This window comes from Gasterosteus aculeatus, chromosome X (genome assembly GCF_964276395.1).
Source record: "Gasterosteus aculeatus chromosome X, fGasAcu3.hap1.1, whole genome shotgun sequence".
Lineage (NCBI taxonomy): Eukaryota > Metazoa > Chordata > Actinopteri > Perciformes > Gasterosteidae > Gasterosteus > Gasterosteus aculeatus.
In genome coordinates, this window is record NC_135698.1 from 10,590,979 (window position 1) to 10,609,652 (window position 18,674).

The window sequence follows — 18,674 nt, forward strand, 5'->3', positions numbered from 1 at the left end:
GCTGTTCAGGAAGAGCTTAAAAAGCAGGAACAATTAAACAAAGAATTAAGTTCACAGGAATAGTCATAATGTTAATTCTACAGTGGAATGCAAGGAGTCTGATAGCAAATGGCCAGGAATTTAAAAGTTTTCTTAATGGGGTAGAATATAAACCGGATATAATATGTGTTGAAGAGACATGGCTTAAACCAAGCATAGCTTTTGTGATCCAGGGACATGTGTGCATAAGCGGGGATAGAGAACGGGGTAATGGGGGAGGATGTGCTACCTGTGTTAGGCAAGGAATTTCTTATCGAGAAATAGGAATAGGAAAAGACCTAGAATATGTCGTTGTTGAAGTGTGGGTAGGAGATGAAAGTTTGATCGTGGTAAACTTCTACAATCCGTGTCAACGATTGGAGTTGGAAGCATTAGAGGCAATAAAAGGGATTAGACAGAAGAAGGGTTATTTGGTGTGGTGATTTTAATGCGCATAGTACTCTCTGGGGAGGGGAAAAGACTGACAGGAATGGATTGATAGTGGAGGAGGTGATGGACTCCTTGGGACTGGTATGTTTAAATGATGGGACTTTCACAAGAATTAATTACAACTCAGGTAAGGGGTCAATTTTAGACCTGACAATAGTATCACGGTCATTGGCAGGTATTTGTGTGTGGGAGGTATGGAAGCATTCAACTGTTGGAAGTGATCATTACCCTATTTTCTAGTAGAAAGAGGATGCAGGGTGGGGGCAGAAGATACAGCAGAAAGGTGGGTATTTGGAAAGGCTCAGTGGGATACATTTAGAGAAATCAGTGAATCAAGGTTTAAAGTTATAGATAGAGATCAGGATATATAAACATTTAATAGAAATGTGAGAGATGCAATAATTGGAGCTGCCAAACAGGCAATTTTTAGGAAAACCGGTACAAAGAGGCGGAAGTTAGTCCCATGGTGGAATGATGAGTGCAGTGAGGTAATAAAGAAAAGGAATAAGGCTTTTAAGGTCTTAAAAAAACACCCATAATTTCATCAATTTAATAGAGTACAAGTCAAGCAGTAGTACGGAAAACTATTAAAGAAACTAAAAGGAAGTATTGGAGATACGGGAGAAGCACTTCAATCAGTCAAGTTTGGGGAATGATTAAGAAAATGAGTGGAATAAAATGGGAGTGCGGGTATCCAGTATTGGCAAATGGCGGAGTGGTGGCTAGCGATGATGAAGCAAAGGCAGAAATGATAGCTAAAGCACTGATTGAGGTCCATAGTTCTGCTAATATGTCAGAGGAGAGTTTAAATGGAAGAAAAAAAACATGTGAAGCAAATCAAGAATTGTTGGAAACAGATGAAGGGAGGGAAGATTCAATTAATGCTCCCTTCACTTTGGAAGAAATAAACAGGGGCAATAAGAACATCAGGGTAACTGCTCCAGGTAAAGATCAGATTTGTTACATCCTGTTGAACCATTTGTCAGATTTAGCACTAGCGGTGATTTTGCATTTGTATAATAAAGTTTGGCAGGAAGGACAATTACCAGGACTTTGGAAACCAGCAGTGATTGTACCAATCAGGAAACCAGGAAAAGATCCCACTAATCCAGCAAACTATAGACCAATAGCATTGACTTCCCACATGTGCAAAGTCATGGAGTGAATGATAACCGAAAGACTAACTAACTAACTAATATCAAAGTGGGTTTAGAAAAGGAAGGGGAACAATGGATCCAATAGCGTGTCTAGAAGCAGAGGTGAGCAAGGCACAAGTGAATAAGGAAGTAGTTGCAGTATTTTTTGATGTGGAAAAAGCATATGATTTACTGTGGAAAGAGGGACTATTAATCAAAATTAAGAAATTAGGAATATCGGGTAAAATGTTCAGATGGAGTAAACCATTTTTGGTGGGGCGCTCAATAGAAGTAAGAGTGGGAAGGTGTGTGTCGGCCAGCCATTTGGTGGACAATGGAACACCGCAGGGAATTGTGATTAGTCCGTTATTGTTTTCAATAATGATTGATGATGTATATGAAAATGTTGCACATAATATAGGGAGATCTTTATTTGCAGATGATGGGGCACTGTGGAAAAGAGGTAGGAATGTGGAACATGTGGTGAAACAGATGCAGGAAACAATCAAAAGAGTGGAACAGTGATCATTGGAATGGGGATTTAGATTTTCAGTGGAAAAAACAAATACCCTTTTCTTACAAGAAAGAAAATTGGGACAATGGGCAAAATGTATTTATATGGGAAGGAGCTGAAAAGGATGGACTCGTACAAATTTTTAGGAATGTGGACTGATGCGAAGCTCACCTGGAAGGGACATATTGAGAAAGTGGTTAATAAATGTAAAAAGGTTTTAAATGTAATGCGATGCTTGGTGGGAACAGAATGGGGAGCTGACAGGGCTGCTTTAAAAGCTATATATGGGACTGATCAGACCAGTAATAGACTATGGGTGTGTGGCTTATAGGTCGGCGTCTAAAACCATGTTGGGAAAATTAGATGTAATACAGGCAAAAGCATTAAGACTATGTAGTGGGGCCTTTAAAACAACATCAGTGCCGGCATTGCCGTTGGAATTGAGAAGGCCACAAATAATGATGACATATTGGGCCAGTCTACAAGGACATATCAATCATCCAACAATAAGTGCAATTGAGCCGTGCTGGGAACATGCAGTTAGGTTTGTGTGGGTCCCTGCCCATGTTGGAGTCGAGGGAAATGAGGAGGCGGATAAAGCAGCAAAAAGGGCGCTGAAGAGTGGGAGAAATATAGTCGATATAAAGATGAGTAAGGCAGAAGCTAAAGGGGTGATTAAGGGACAAATCAAAACGATATGGCAGAATGAATGGAATTAAGGGAGCAAAGGAAGATATCTGTTTAAAAATAAACCATTGGTTGGGAGTGTAGGAGCTGGTGGACGAAATAGAAAAGAGGAGAGGGTAATGACAAGGCTAAGAAATGGCCATACTGGTCTTAACAGTTCCCTCTATACGGTTGGGGAACATCGAAATGGAAGGTGCGAATACTGTCAAGAAGAGGAAACTGTGGACCATGTTTTGATGGCATGTGAGAGGTACGAGGCAGAGAGAGAAGTCCTGAGAAAGGGGCTGAGAGAGCTGGGAGAGGCAAATATAAGCGAAATACTGAAGAAGCGCATTTAGGGACAAGTGTTGGGAACTGCTTTTGGCATATTTAGAGAATACAAGACTAATAAATAGAATTCGAGAATTTTTTGTTTTGTTGTTTTGATTTGGTTTAGTTCTAGTAGAGGTTTAATTTCCTTAAATCCACACTCCAGATTAGTGGGTGGCGGTGAAGAAGAGGAAGAAGTGCCCCCCTGGCTATTGTTATTTTATTTGTTTTGTTCTGGTGTGATCGCTGCAGCTCGCGAAGTGGGTTCCGGGTCCAGGTCTTGGTGTTGGTGTGACCCCCGCGCGGTTTTCCGTTGAGATGTCGTCGCCCGAACGCGAAGGAAACATCAGTCAGCTCAATAAGTTTGAGAAACTGTCGTGGAGGCCCCGCAGCCGCGACTCCGGTGAGTAAACTCAACTCAACGCTCCGCTCCCTGGAGCACGCGACCTGCACAAAGCTACCTGAGATCCCGTTTACACGATGGGAAAACGCGTATATTTTCGTGCGTTTTGGCCTTTCGTTTACACAAAAACTGAGGTTTTATCACGGAAAACGATAATTTCTAAAAACTCCGGCCAAAGTGGAGATTTCTGAAAACTCTGTTTTTGTGTTTGCGTGTGAACTAGGTCCAACGGAGTTTTAGGTTGTCATTGTCAAGGTTGGCATAGTTATGATGGCGCCCTGGCCGTATTTATGCGGGTTCATATAAACAGAAATATTCGTTTCTGTAAATACCCGGCTATGTGTAAATGTGGCCTCAGAAACACCGCTAGTCCTCGTTTAGTCCTTCTCCGTGTCAGCGAGTCAGCTGCGGTCAGGGCTAGCTAGCTAACGAGGCTACGGAAGCTAGCAGAATGTACCAGTCAGGGAATGAGCAGGTCTCTTAGAAAAGGTGGAGAGGAGGAGGAGGAGGCAGCAGCGAGCATTAGCTTCATGCCGAGGACACATTAAGCTTTATTTCTCAGGGACCATTTAGTAATTATTGGAAAATAATTGTGTGCAGTCAAGCAGCCTTCTTTTCTACGTGTGAACTCCATAAATGTGTGGACACCCAGACGGCCAGGAGAGACGCTATTAACGGTACCGACTAGTTCTGATGATAGACCCCGGAAGCGCAGGTGCAATGACTTTGTCTCTGCACGTGTCTCTTTCCGGTCACGTGTGTGATGACTGATTTGACACAGGCTCCAAGAAGCGGGCACGGTGGCTTCAGGCTCGGCGCATCTTCTCCCCTTCCTGCCCCAACTTGCAGATCCCCAACAGGTTTCTGAGAGAGGGTGCTGAGACTATGACCTCAATATCTGAAGGCCGAAGATAAACTGTGTCTGTGTGACGGCCTTGTTTCATACTTGTTGTCCTTCCCTTTTACTTTAAAGTAATTTGGTGTTAACTTGTCTGACATTGATTGCTTCGCGATGTCCCATGCTTACATCATCCCACCGACTCTCCCATTCGGTCTGTCTCCAAACCTGCTCGTCCCCCCCACAGAACATTGCGTTCCCCCGGCCCGGAGCGGACACCGCTGCATCGCGGACAGCACCAACCTGTATGTGTTTGGGGGCTTCAACCCAAATTTTCATCAGGCGGGCGGGTCAGAGAATGAGGACTACCCTCTTTTCAGGGAGCTTTGGCGATTTCATTTTGCCACGGCCACCTGGCAACAAGTCCGGACGGAGGGTTACATGCCCACAGAGCTGGCCTCGATGTCAGGTAAGGATTGGAGAATTAATCTCCTGCACAAAACCACATGTTGTCCTTTTACAGCCATATACTGGTATTATTTGAAGGTACCCCGTTGAGTTTATGACCACCAATACGACTGCGGGGACGTCGAGTTTCCTCCGGTAATATCTCTCTACTGATGTACAAGGGCATTAATGCCACGAAACACTGCAACGCACCAACAAAGGCAGAGAAGAAGATGACCGCTTTTGTCAAATATGTAAACAAGGCTAGTTTCAAACTGAAAATCAGCGTTTCAAATATTTAACAAGGAAGCGAAAGCACTTTGATTGTTGAAGCTCAAATTTGGTGAGTAACATTGAAGGTAAACAGAAACTTTGGTTGTTGACAGGAAAACCTGTTGGTCGGCTGACAAACTGTAAAACTTCTAGTGTAAACTAGTCTAGTGTGTTAACATGTCATTTCTAAAGTAAAGTGACCAAGATACAGTCTGTTATTTCTACAGTGATTTTAAAGCCATATGTGCATTGGTCAGATTGTGAGTGAGATTTAAGTTTAAAATCAAATCAAATTAATTGAATGAAACAGTCCAACATTGTAAAACCGTTTTTGATTTTTGAAATGTTGGCTTTGACGTCCACATGCATGGTCTTTGTTTCTATTTAATTGGCTCATTTCCACCTTTTTTTACTAGTAGTGGTCATATCTATCTTTTTTTGTCTCAACTATTATCCACCTTCATGTAAGTGTCATTCATTTGCATCTTAATATACGTGCATGCTGGTTTAACATGGGAAACAAGCAATACGTGCACCATTTCATCAAAACACTGCATCCTTGGTGTCGGTAGTGGTCAAAAGTCTCAGTCTTCCTTTAATACCGTATTTTGTAAGCTGCAATTTAAAGCTTCAGGAAGTAAAATGTTCCACTATGTAGATTTTAACCGACCTTGTACGGGTTCTAAGCAAGCTGTCTAACTGTAATATAGAAATGCCTGTTTTTTTATGTTATCTCTCCATCTCAGCTGTTCTCCATGGCAGCAACCTGCTGGTATTTGGCGGCACTGGGATTCCATTTGGTGAAAACAACGGCAATGACCTCCATGTTTGCGATGTTCAGTACAAAAGATGGAGCCTGCTCAACTGCAGGGGGAAGAAACCCAACAAGGTCTACGGACCGGTGACGGTCTTTGTCTCTGTGCAGCTGCTTATTCTCTGTCTTCTCACATTTTAAAGTATTCGGCAGGAATTCGTAGCTCTGTATTCCGCGGAACAACATCCACAAGCGTTCTCCCATTGCAGGCCATGGTCATCATCAATGGCCACCTCTACGTGTTTGGCGGGACAACGGGCTACCTTTACAGTACCGACCTGCACAGGCTTAACCTGGCCACCCGAGAGTGGACCCAGCTCAAACCCAACAATGCACTGTCAGAGGTGAGACGGCAAGCAGTATGCAAATATAGGCACTTGGAGTATTGACTGTATATTTTTTCCAGGCTTTTGCCCTTATTCTGTTTTTCAGAGAGAGAGAGAGAGAGAGAGAGAGCTTGATTTTTACTGGGAGGGTAAAAAGTATTTAATGCGCCTGAAAGAAAAAGGAGTTAATAACCATGTTTGGAAAAATCTAGGAAGTTTGATTCCGGAATAGAATTATAAACATAATGAAATGGAAAATGTGTTCTAGCCCTTTTAATATGGCTAAATAGTATTAGTCATTACTAATTGACTATTCATTTTGTGTTGACTTTTGCAGTCCAAGTGGACAAAAGTGGTTGCAGTGTTTCCGAGCAACAGATTCTTGATCCTTGAAATAACCAATTGTCTTGCTGATGGTCTTGCTCACGTATCCACTTCCTATAGAAGCATATATGTTGATTTGGGACAAGCTTTAATTTAATTGGTTAAAGTTTCACGCTGTGAAGTGGACTAAGAATGAATGCACAACTTTACAGGTACTGACACGAACTAGCTCATGATGGACAGAGAATATACATTTTAGGAGGTGGGACTTCCTTGATGTCATATTCACTGGACCAGGTGAGAGAAGCAGGCAGATAGTTTGATAATAGTGTGCTGCCATTTACTACTTTTTACGTAATTATACCATTCGTCTTCAACAGATTCATGCATATAACTTGGAGACAAATTACTGGGAGGAAAGTGTCACCCAACCCGACGGAAGAATAGGTTTGTGATCCACTTTCTGTCGTTCCTTTTTCTTTTTTTTTTTCTCGTGGACAACACATTGAATTTACTTTGTCATTATCATGACAGGATTTCCTGCTGCTCGCCGTTGTCACAGCTGTGTGCAGGTCAAAGATGGTAAGGACTATTTAACGCAGCATCTTCTGGACACAACTTTCTGAAGTGCTTTTACCTTGACTGTCTCGCTCTCTTTCCACCTCCAGAGGTGTTTATATGTGGGGGTTATAACCGAGAGCTGATCCTCTCCGACATGTGGAAAATCAACCTGCAGACATTTCAGTGGACCAAGCTGCCTGCAGTGATGCCTGAACCGGCCTATTTTCACTGTGCTGCAGTCACTCCGGTTAGTAAATTGTTTACATCTGATGTGGTCAGCAGATTTCTCTTCTGCACTGGGTGAGATAGAAATCTACATCATTTTTTTTAAAACCTATTCAGTCCAGGTTTGACAACTAATTAATAGAGAATATTTGGGGGTGCAAAATAGTCTCTCAGGTAGTTGTTTCAGTTCTAATCTCTGTTTGTATCCTCTAGGCAGGCTGCATGTATGTGCACGGTAGTACAAATTTTAAATGTTCCCCCTCGTCATGTTCCTCTTTGGTTATTATTCCACATCAAGGAAATTTCACAAGTTAATCTACCCACCAGTATCTCCTGTGATTCTCAGGCCTTTTTATTTATACGTTTTGGGCCTTCTGAATTTCCTAAATGCCAAGGGATTTTCAGTCCTTTCAAAAAAACAAACTGCTCATGAGTAATAAGGCGTTCAAATAACATTTACAATAACTTACATTTGTTACTTATTACTCATTGTGGTGCTGTTTTATTTTATTTTATTGTAGCAAAAATTAGCTCTATTTTTTTTTTCACATTCCATTTTTTAGTTCAGTTTATGCCGTAACTCCATTTTAACCATTTGTAATGTAACGTAAGGAAAGGACTTCGCTGTGTGCTGTGGTACTACTACTAAAATAAGTGGCACAGGATTGTTTTATCTAGTAACAAGGTAGAGTTGAGGCGTACTCGGGATGTGAAATACTGTGATCAGACTCGGTCTGAAGAGCTCCACAAACATTCACCATGGCAACCACAGTCCTTCTTGTGAAAGCAGATTCGCGCATACAGAGATCACATCAATGAAACCTTTTGCGGTTAAATACTGTGGTAACTTCGCAGCTGCTCGTATCCTGTCCCACCGTTGCCTGATTTTGCTCCTATTGTGTCCTCTGTTGTTTAAATGTCAACAATTAACTGAATTACTTTTATGTTTGACATGTTATTGCCTTATTTATCTTATGAAGCAGCTTCCTTACATGCTCAGACTTAGACTCACTTAAGATTGAGGCGTTTGCATCATCCGGATGTTAATGAAAGTTCAACTGTCTCTTGCATGAAAGTTTGCTGTGCATGCCACTTTGCATGATCTCTCGGGAGAAAAGCTATTATGGCTGTAATGTACATTAGTTTGTAATTCCCGTCTGTAGTATGTACAACAATAAAAACACAGGCAGCCAGTTTTTCAAATTGTTGTATTATCAGGTTCTTTTTCTTGCTTGGCACAGCCAGCCGTGCCACATTTTCCAGTGTCAGTGTTTTATCTAAAATAGTATCACTATTATCACAGACATTTAACATGTTTATGTTCAAACGCATACAAAATATATTATAGCATTACCCTAAACAAAATATCAGTGCAGATACTTAACATTATATTATTAAACTGCATTTTAAAACTACTTTTTTTACAAAGTTCAGAAGTTGTGAGTCTGAGGACACACAGTTTTTAAGTATTTTAACTTGCAAACTACATTTGACACTGGTTAAATATTCATACAACAGCTACCTGAGATTAAAACCAAATGTGTAAACTGTATAATTTAGAAACCGGCACAAAGTATGAAATACTTGAATAAAGCCAGGATTCACACACAATCATGTAGCCATGATGCCATGAAATCGTCATAATAATAGTGGAGTGATGTTCAATTTGCTTTTCAGACTCCTTCGAGCTTAATCAAATGTGTGAATTGGGCTGAAAAAGATTCGGTGGCCCGGTCAGCAGCCTGGTGGAGATGGAGCAAAGAAATACAGAGCCAGCAGAATGAGGTAGACGACCACCAGAGCTGTGCCTGTGTGGGGGAGACAACACGTAGAAGACATGCCAAGACATGTAGAAGATTACATTTCATCAAACCAACATCCTACATTTGCTGGCACGATTGTTAAACAAAACAGACCATGCAATAAATATGTGGCGACATTTTTTGTTTGATATTTTGAAATCACCAAGGACTGTTGTGGCATGAACTCTTGCAGAAGAACTTGAGAATCATTGACAGCTCAGCAAAGCTATCCGGATAAATGACTAAACCGGCCTCTTGGACGAGAGCAAAACAGAAAACTTACCCTGGAAATAATCCGACTTGCCGTCCATGAAGATGTAGTTTACAAGAATCACACTGAAGATACTCGCCCACAGGTGTATGTCACTGAACAACAGCACAAATCCCACGTCCTGTTAAGACGGAGATGATTACAGAGACTATAGAACAGAAAACAGTGGGTATTTCTGAAAAGGAATCAATAAACAAACTGAAGGGTGTCTTACATAGCAGGCATTAAATAATACGAGGATTGGAATCTGCAGCATGCAGACCTGAACAGCAATGCAGCTTCCCACCTCCAAGCTGAGAAAAGACAGATCATTAAAAATGTCCCTTCTTTTAAATCTCCCTTATCCTACAGGATTTTACCTGAGACTGATATTGTTTTGGAGGGCAAACTGAATCCCATTCACAATCTCTGGGATCTCAGGAACCATTGCAAGAACTGTCACACCAATGAAATACTGGAGAAAGAGAGTGAAGGTTAGGACCGTCGGAGGACAACAACCACAACAACAAGGAGTCGCTCAGAGGCGTCGACCTCCTGACCTGAGAGACGTTGGGCTGGTTCAGAATTGGCTGGATGTGCTCGGTGGCGAGATCCGCACAAGCAGACGTGAGCAAAGTGGCCATGATGAGAATGAGCAGAGACCTCCACCGGGACCAGTGGACCACTGCGCCAGGCTGGCCCGTCGCTGCACGCGCACACGCGCACACACACACACACACACACAGGTTGTATTGGCCTTGGTAATCAATTCATTGTGTTGTAGTGGAATAATGCATGATACAAGGTTGTGTTGGCCATTACGGATAGTTTGGATGTTTTGAAGTTGGGTTGAATGAGGTATTTATCCAAAGTTAGTAGATCCGTAAATCACTGCAGAGGGTGGTGAAAACTGCCCAACGCATCACCGGTTCCTCACTCTCCACCATTGAGGCTGTCCAGAGCAAGAGATGTCTGCGGAGGGCACGCAGCATCGAATAGGACGGCTCTCACCCCAGCCACAGACTGTTTGCCCTCCTCCCCTCTGGGAGGCGCTACAGGGTGCTCCGTTCCCGGACCAGCAGGTTCAGGAACAGCTTCATCCCTGCGGCCGTCACTCTATTGAACTCTGCCCCCCCTGAACTCTGCCCCCCACACACACACATCTCCCTCAGTGACTGTACTTCCCCCCCCTCCACCCTGGCTTGACTGCCACACACCTTCCTCCAGCCACTGAACATTTACACTGTTATTGCATATCCATTTCTTACTGTTCATATTGCACAACTATTTCTTACTGTACATATCTATTAATTCACTTATTACACTTTACATATGCACATACCCTGCACTTTTTGCTATTTTGCACTTACACGTTGCCTCAGTACTTGTACCCTGTGCAGTGACAATAAAGTTGAATCTAATCTAATCTAATCAGCATTTCACTAGTTTGGCGAAAAGTACCAGATGAGCACAGAGGCAAGACGATGTCCTGAAGCAGAAAAATATATTTTTTGCAACCTATAAAAGTAATTATTTAACGGTGACGTTGGCTTTCAGTACACAAAACACTGCTGGTCTGCTGCTGCCTCACTCAGTTAGTGTTACTGTGTGACTTGAATCTAAACTAATCCTTTATAACACAAAATCCACATGAATACAAAAACAAATGAGGCGGTAACCACAAACTCACGTTTTATACGACATAAAATGACTGGTTTTGGCAATAGCACTTATATTGAGTTTTTCTCTATTTTGCTTCTGTCCTCGTCCACAGCAGCACAGTATTTAGCTTCAGTGCTGCAAAATCTGGTTGTTTCTCCAAACGGAGGGTTGCTCAAGCACCCTCATAAGACAACCCCACTTCAAACCAACCAAACAATCCTTTCAGCTGTGATTCATGAGAGCGAGGCGCCTACCCTGTCCCTCTCCAACATGGATGTCATAAATGTGGGAGTGCGTCTTCAACGTGAATATCAGACCAATGATGTAGGCGGCGGGCAAGAGGGCGCACACTGTGTACACCAGGGGCCTGGCAACAGCATCACACACATACACAACAGGGAAACAAAGTAAATAGTTCAAAAGATTATACGATGGCTCATTCTAATTTTAGATGGATTTATCTCCTTCCAGACGGTCCAATTTTTGCATTTATTACACGAGAATGACAACGTTTAGAAGAGAGGCGTTGCAAAGTTCATAAGCTCTGGAGACAGTTTTAGAGTCTTCAATTTGAATAATAACAAATTTACATCAACTTCTTGAAAAAAAAGAGCCTCTTCATTAGTCAGCAATATATATGTGTACATAAATATATAATGAAAAAAAAAACCTTACTCAACGTGGTTGTGGAACAATGTACCATTGCTCTGTTGGGAGAAAATAAATCATGTTATGTATTACACAGTGAGAGTAATTCACACATGGTTTGTTATAAAGTGCTCGTTACAACGGGATGCTGACCAGATCGTAGTGACAGTTGCGGCAGACGAACTGACTGCTGTTTGTGCCGTTTGCTCCGGGCGAGTTGGTGCAAGCGTCACACACCAGATTTCCATAGGCTTTGGAGAACAACGTGGGGGCAAACACACCTGCCGTTGACCATCAGGGGGGGGTTAGTCAGTGCAAAAGAGTTTGGTGAAACTTATATTACATTCTGACTGATTCAGTTTTGCAGGGTGCAGCTTTTATTTCAGCCGTTATCAACTGTGTATCAGTTAATTATCAGTAATAATTACTTGACCAAGAGCAGAAAAAGCACACATTTATTTACAAAATCTTCAAAATCTTCAACAATTAATGTTTTACAGCCACTAGTTAACCAGTTTTATCCAAGAATTTAAAATCCGCTGGAGAAATATGTGACTCAATTATGTTGAATCTGTAACAACATATTTTAGCTAAAAGCTGGTGAAAGTGTTGAGATGAAAACAAATACAGACACGAGGGAAAAAGCAGACGTGGCTGTAAGATTTGTTGCCTGCAGGTGGAGCAAGTCTCCAAATTGAAGCAGCCACCACTTTCTTTTGCCGCTGATTGTCGTGTGTGCAGCAGAGACCAAACAACTCCAACAACAACAGACAGTCAACATTGATCACATACTTGCCTCCTACGGAGATGAAAAGCAACGCAGAGCTCACTCCTGTGGAGCGACTGTTGAATCTTTGCTCGCTGTGTCTCAACCCTCCGATTATCATGCAGATGCCCTTAGAAAAAGGCAAACATAAAAGGCCCCATTCATGCTGCACATGCAGTCTTTGTGTATTTGAATGTGACTTCTGTCTCCATTGTGATGTAACGGATTGCTGAAATTTTACTGTGTTTTAAGGGTGTGAACTGTCTTGGGGAGATATTTTTATTTTTCATGATTGGGGAAGAAAATATACTTTAAAAAAGCAAATGTACCCTTTCTCTCAATTTACAAATGGAAATGTTTGTTATCGACTTATGGTAAAATCTGCACAATGCAGGATGGCTCACAGGGATGAAGAGGATGCATCCGAGCAGTGTGCCGGTCAGTGCGGCCTTAACAACCTCCTGCAGACACGGATTGGCTTCCCGGTGACCTCTGAGCAGGGCTGTGATGTAAAAGGTCAACTCCGTGATGGAGCCAAAGGTGGCGTTCACCACCGCACCCACTGCAAAGTTACTCTGGGCCGAGATACTGCAAGAGTCCAATAATCGATCAATCAGAAGCGGCTTTGTATGAAATTATGTAACTTTTAACATTTTTGTTACACTAGATGCATTGGGTATACATTTTGATTTATTTACACGTGTGTTTCAGTGAACAACTCACCTGGCAATGCCCATACCAATGTAATGAGACAGAGGTATGATGGAGCAGATTGCTATGGCAAACTTGACATTAGAGCTGGCGAATTGGTTTTCTCTGTCAATATATCCAATTACAATGGCAACTATTACTAGAGGGAGAAGGTCTGAGATGAGGGTCAAAGATGATAACAGGTCTTCATTTGACACACTGACACACTTCACGTACCCAAAGGTGAAGGATACTGACAGCGAACACGTTGATCCCATCAACAGTGTACTTGTAGTAATACCAGTTTGCAGCGTGGTAACAGCACAGCAGGGCTCTGGTTTCATAGACTGGATGCTGAGGGTCAAGTAGAAAATAAAGAATCCGGTCCATTAAACCAACACTGAATAACATCTCCAGGTTTATGTGCCGTCGGTGATTCATGTTAAATCTCTTCCTTGCCTTCCTCTCTGAGCAGGTGGAGACAGAGACATCCTCAGGAGCCAAGAGGAGGATAACGCCCAGTGTTCGTGCGTTCATCTTGAAAACGGGGATGGTGAAGACCAGGATCCACGAGAGGAAGCAGGCCAGGGAGTGGATGACCACAAGAGGAGGATATCCCAGCAGCAGCCACACGTAGGTCGAGAAACGACGCTGTGTAACAAGGAGAATGATTTCCATGGAGCTAAAATGTATATTACACACACGTTCTATACATACATTTTAAATTACCCAGTAAGCAGAGCGCAGAGGTCTTCCTGGCAGCTCAGGAATTGGCACCTCGGTAGGTGAAGGCAACAGAACCGGTAAAATATCTTCTGTCCCGTCTGTGTCACAATCACAGTCAGGTGCTTGTTCACAACACCTCCTCGATGGATTTCCAACCTGAAAAACCAAAACCAGAGGAAAGTCATTAACGCAACAACTTTACAATCCATCCAGCGTAATCGCAATCAATGGGCTTCCTGCTGTAAGTTATATTTATTAACATTTTTAAGTAATATTTTCAGGACTTGAAAGAATGTCAAATTAGTGTATAAAATACCAGAAGATAGTTTAATCACCACAAGGTGAGTCTGTGTTTTTTTCTGATCATCGGCCAAAAACCCTGTAGTAATTAAACAGAGAAACTGGCTAATCTTCACATTTGAGGAACTGGATGTCATTTCTACCTCATAGATAAAAAAAACAAATCAATCAACGATTATTCCACATTTAAGGAGCAGCAACTGCCAAACTAAAATAAAATGCTGGAGCCAGCAGATTATTTCCAGATAGATTTATTTATAATAAGTAAAGACACCCTCTCCAGGTCCTGCAGACCTGCCCAGGCGATCTGATGTTGTTTTGAAAATCCAAAATGTGGTACGGCCCTTTACAATTGATTTATAAAATCAACATTACAATTTTGAAATGAATTATAGGGCCTAAATTGTGAGATTTGTGGGATATGAAGAGACATTCATAGATGTAACGGCACTTCAATTAGAAATCCATGTAGTGCAGTTGGAGGGATTTGGCCTCCGTACGTTAACGGCTAAAATGTTTGTAAATGGGCAAGTTTGCAACACGTGGGTTATTGCTCAAGGTGTTGCTAAAATGAAGCTCCTTGTAAGACAGAACACTTATGGATGCTTGATTGCTGGAGGGACTCTGAGTTGGTCGGCTTGGGTTGCATGTGTTTCCTTCCATTTGGCTCCATTGTTGATAGAGAAGACAACACTGTTAGCAAAGCCCCTTTTTACAGCAAATATCTATTACGCAAGTAAACTCAAAACTCGGATCCATATTCTACGTGTCCCCCGTTTTGCTTTGTTTCGGGATCGTCTAAACCGGTGAATGTTTTGTTATAGGTGTCACTGCCAACCGACCAGCTCGAGGCCACAAAGACCCATGAAAAGGTTTTTGTGACCTAAATTGTCAATAAGTACTTTAATGTCATACTGTCCACCAACCCACTGGCCTGATCACGCATGCTATTTGATTTCCCTTTCTCACCCTACAGCTGATTTTGTGAAGTTGTCAAAAGGCTTAAGAATTCGTAGTCCTGAATAATATCAAGCATATGACACGATACAGCTCTGAAGCTTTTAAGTGGCTAACAAGAATATAGGAAGCTGGAATTGGAGGTTATTTGACATCAAATGAGGTGTTTTAAAAACACAAAACCTCCGCTTCATGTCAGTATATTGTTCACTGCGGGAGCGTCCAGGTCAAGCGGTTTCTGAACCAACAGGCTTTACGTTGCTTTGATGCAAAAGGCTTCATTCAAAGCACCGTTAAACATTACGATTTTTGCCAAACAGACAATCAAATGTCAGCAGGTACGTTTCGGTTGGGTCACTGGTATTGACGTCAAACTGACATCAAATATACAGGACACGTAAACCTTAATCTTTTCAGTGTCAACTACAAGCGCAACGACGTCTGTGTAACTACGAATTGCAGCAAACTGTTGCAGACTTGTGGTGTTCGTTAGCAAGACCCGTGCTCTCATTACTGTGCACCTTCCCCATTTCAGTTAGTGCTCAATGTAAAACATCCTGAAACAATCAACAGGAACCAAACTGTACCTGGTGGATTGACTTGCCAAAAGGCCAAAGGAAGTAGCAGGACAGCTTCCAGCACAGTTTACCTGAAGAGTGAGGAATGACTCAGTATGTGCAAAAATGGACATGATTATTCGTCTCTGTTGGTTGGTTGACCTACCATGCGCTACGCCAGCGATAGTGAGGAACATAAGTAGTCCGATAAATAAATATGCCAGAGAGACCCACCAACCGAAGAGGAGCACATACACCATGTTTCCACATGTGATGAGACGCCCTGACACCGTGAAGAGAAAACTACAGACATTAGTGAAATGTTTAGTACCAATTTGTTTTAGGGTCATTTGTATGTGAAGGATAACGCTGATTTATTACAGCCATGCTCATATTTTTGTGTCTCTGTCTGCATTGCTCTGATTTCGCTGATGATAAAGTACTCATGAAGTAAATTGAGGATAATAAAACATAATTAAACAGGTTAGACAAACTTTCGAAGAGAAAACAAAAATGTGCACAGCATAATTATTAGTCAAACAATCCTTTGTAAACTTCCATCACCTTGTTTGAAATCAGACCCATCGTTCTTGTCTTAGTTGTGGACAGGTTTTTTTGTGTAATTCATGATATTTTTCTCTTTGTGTGCGCTCGCTTTCGGTTTCACCTCCAAATAAAGTATGTGGCTGAACTGTTGGCATATTTACACGTTCGTCAATCATTTCCCAAGTTGAGACTAATAAGAATTATCCTCCAACACAAACCGAACATGCTACTTGCATTCAACAACCTGTACCTGGATGTGGTTTAATGACGTTCAGTTCGGAGTGCAGCTCTTTCACAACCTGTGATCGGACTTCAAACGGACGCGCCGTCACATGGCTCTTCCATTTTCTGAAACCAAACTGACACGGACACCAAATACTGCGTTAGGGGCTGTCATGAACCGTCAGGCCTGTTGTGCTGCACTCAAACCCCATTTTGGACCTCTCACCCTGTAGTTGTTGACCAGTTTATTGGCTTCCACTTCGTTCTCCGCTCTGATGGTCCTCTTTCTTTGGATCTCCTCCCAGCTGTCATCACGGGCACGGTGGTTCGGACCTGAAATCGGCGAGCAACAAGATGGCGAATACATGCATAACCATATCACTGTTAACAAAAATCTAAATAAATGAGTACTCACATGCATGTTCAGGCATGCATTGTGTCGTGCACAGTGCGGGACACGTGGGCAGGTGTGACGCGGATAGAGTGTCCGTGGAATGAGGTGGTGGATCTCTGCACAGTTGGTCGTGACTTTGTTCTGGATTGTCACCCAGCTTGGGATCACTTTCCGACGGAAGATCTGGAACCAAAAGGGCAAAAAACTAATTACACAAAAAAAAAATGTAACACAAATTACAAACGAGTGTTTGCGGTAAAACTATTGTGTACCATTCAAAAATAAAGAGCACACTTTTAGTGGAGGACTTGGTTCTGGTTTAAGGATCTGGATCTGGTTTAAGATGTTTTGGGCTCTCACACCCTGAAATATTATCGTTGAACCGAAAACTGCCTTAGACAGCCTGACAACAGCTGGATTTGTTCTGAAGGGAAACCAGTGCCATGACACCAATAAAGTGAGGGATAAAAAAAAACGCCCTTCCATTGATTCAATCTTACTATACAGAACCATGATGAATAAATAAGTGCCAACAAACCGCTGGCTTGATGAGACGAGAAAGGACAATAACCTTTACTTCTCCTTTTAGACTGGTGAACAGCACCTTCACACACTTTTTGGTCTAGTTTTATTTCCTCTTTTGGTATTTTTTTTCTTGAAGGCCTAACATAGTAAAATAGAAAAGTAGTATAGTGATTGTGTTAACAATAATTAATACACGTGTAGAAAGAGGTTGTTTTCAACCTTTGTACGTTTTGACTCATAGTTTTGTCCATCAGTGTGTAGAAGAAGAAGACGTGAAGGTTCAGAGTGAAAGAAAATAGTGAAAAGTAGGCAGCTATTGACTTATGGGGTATTATAGCATCGACCATGAAAGACCCGATGTATTTTCTTTCGTTGAGTATAACCGAAATAAAGCGAGGCATAACATAAAGAAAATGTGTAACGTATTATAATTAGCGCTGTATTTGTATATATGACATTTCGAGATAAAAACAGAGGCAACACTGGCGCGCGCATGCGCGTCCCCGCGCCGTGTAATCGATACGACGTCACCGACCCGCAACCGAAATGACGGCAAGCCGAACAAGCACAACGGCCCCCGTTGTCATATTTAAACTGGGGAACGCGCACAGCGGTGTTTTAGGACACGTTCGGCTTGTTACGAATAAAGTTTTTAGGTTTGTATTTGATATTTGCGCTCGATGTAAGCCTCGGCCGCTCACCGTGTAGCTGCTCGGCGGGCCTCCTTCTGCGGCTGCTCATGTCTGGGCTGTGTGCGGAGAAGCGAGACGTCTCCTCACCGTTAAGTCTAATGACGCTCGGCTCTCATTGCAGTCAAAGCGTCCGCTTTTCACGGCGTACACGCGACGGGGACGCACTCGTTCAGGATCGGACCGCGTGGAATTGTGGGAAATGTAGGCCGTGATGGTTTGACTCCTCACAGAAGGATCATGAACCAGTGTTGTCTCTGTATCTTTATCCCGGAATTCCAATGTCAAACGTGCGCATTTTAATTATATGGTGCTGTAAAAAAGAAGAAGCTCGTAAATAGGTTCCAGCGGGGGAAATGAAGCAATGCTGCAAGCTAAATATACCTTTATTTAAATTTCGCTTTTCAAAGTTTTGTGAATCATCAACTGAGTTTTGTGATGCTAGCTAACTCGCTGTTGCATAGCAACACACCATCTTCACCTATTTAAAGTTCTCGTGCTGACTATCTTGCGAAGTTGACCTATAAACTTTAGTCAGTTTTTGTTTCCTCTGAATGGGACAGGGAATGTGCTCACAACCAAAAGAATGAAGGTATGACTAAACTGTCCAGCTCC

At 42.3% G+C, this 18,674-nt stretch overlaps 1 protein-coding gene and 1 pseudogene across 2 annotated transcripts; one reads left to right on the top strand and one right to left on the bottom strand.

Annotated features, from left to right (window-relative positions):
- Window positions 1–421: 421 nt before the first annotated feature.
- LOC120809887 (kelch domain-containing protein 10-like) lies at window positions 422–8,518 on the top strand (annotated as a pseudogene). Its single transcript, XR_013451148.1, has 10 exons — window positions 422–595; window positions 3,367–3,517; window positions 4,603–4,824; window positions 5,822–5,976; window positions 6,099–6,226; window positions 6,731–6,836; window positions 6,920–6,986; window positions 7,074–7,121; window positions 7,208–7,347; window positions 7,539–8,518. The product of XR_013451148.1 is annotated as a kelch domain-containing protein 10-like (transcript).
- On the bottom strand, window positions 8,517–18,511 carry LOC120809855 (uncharacterized). The gene is made up of 20 exons (XM_040163991.2): window positions 18,072–18,511; window positions 16,867–17,028; window positions 16,678–16,784; window positions 16,480–16,588; window positions 15,850–15,966; window positions 15,714–15,775; window positions 13,873–14,025; window positions 13,603–13,794; window positions 13,398–13,497; window positions 13,177–13,318; window positions 12,858–13,041; window positions 12,484–12,583; window positions 11,841–11,968; window positions 11,715–11,746; window positions 11,294–11,406; window positions 9,938–10,083; window positions 9,758–9,852; window positions 9,613–9,691; window positions 9,411–9,519; window positions 8,517–9,133 (listed from the first exon to the last, which is right to left on the bottom strand). The coding sequence occupies exons 1-20, from the start codon at window positions 18,109–18,111 to the stop codon at window positions 9,060–9,062; spliced, it is 2,244 nt and encodes a 747-aa protein (XP_040019925.2). The 5' UTR covers window positions 18,112–18,511; the 3' UTR covers window positions 8,517–9,059.
- Between the last annotated feature and the right edge of the window lie 163 nt (window positions 18,512–18,674).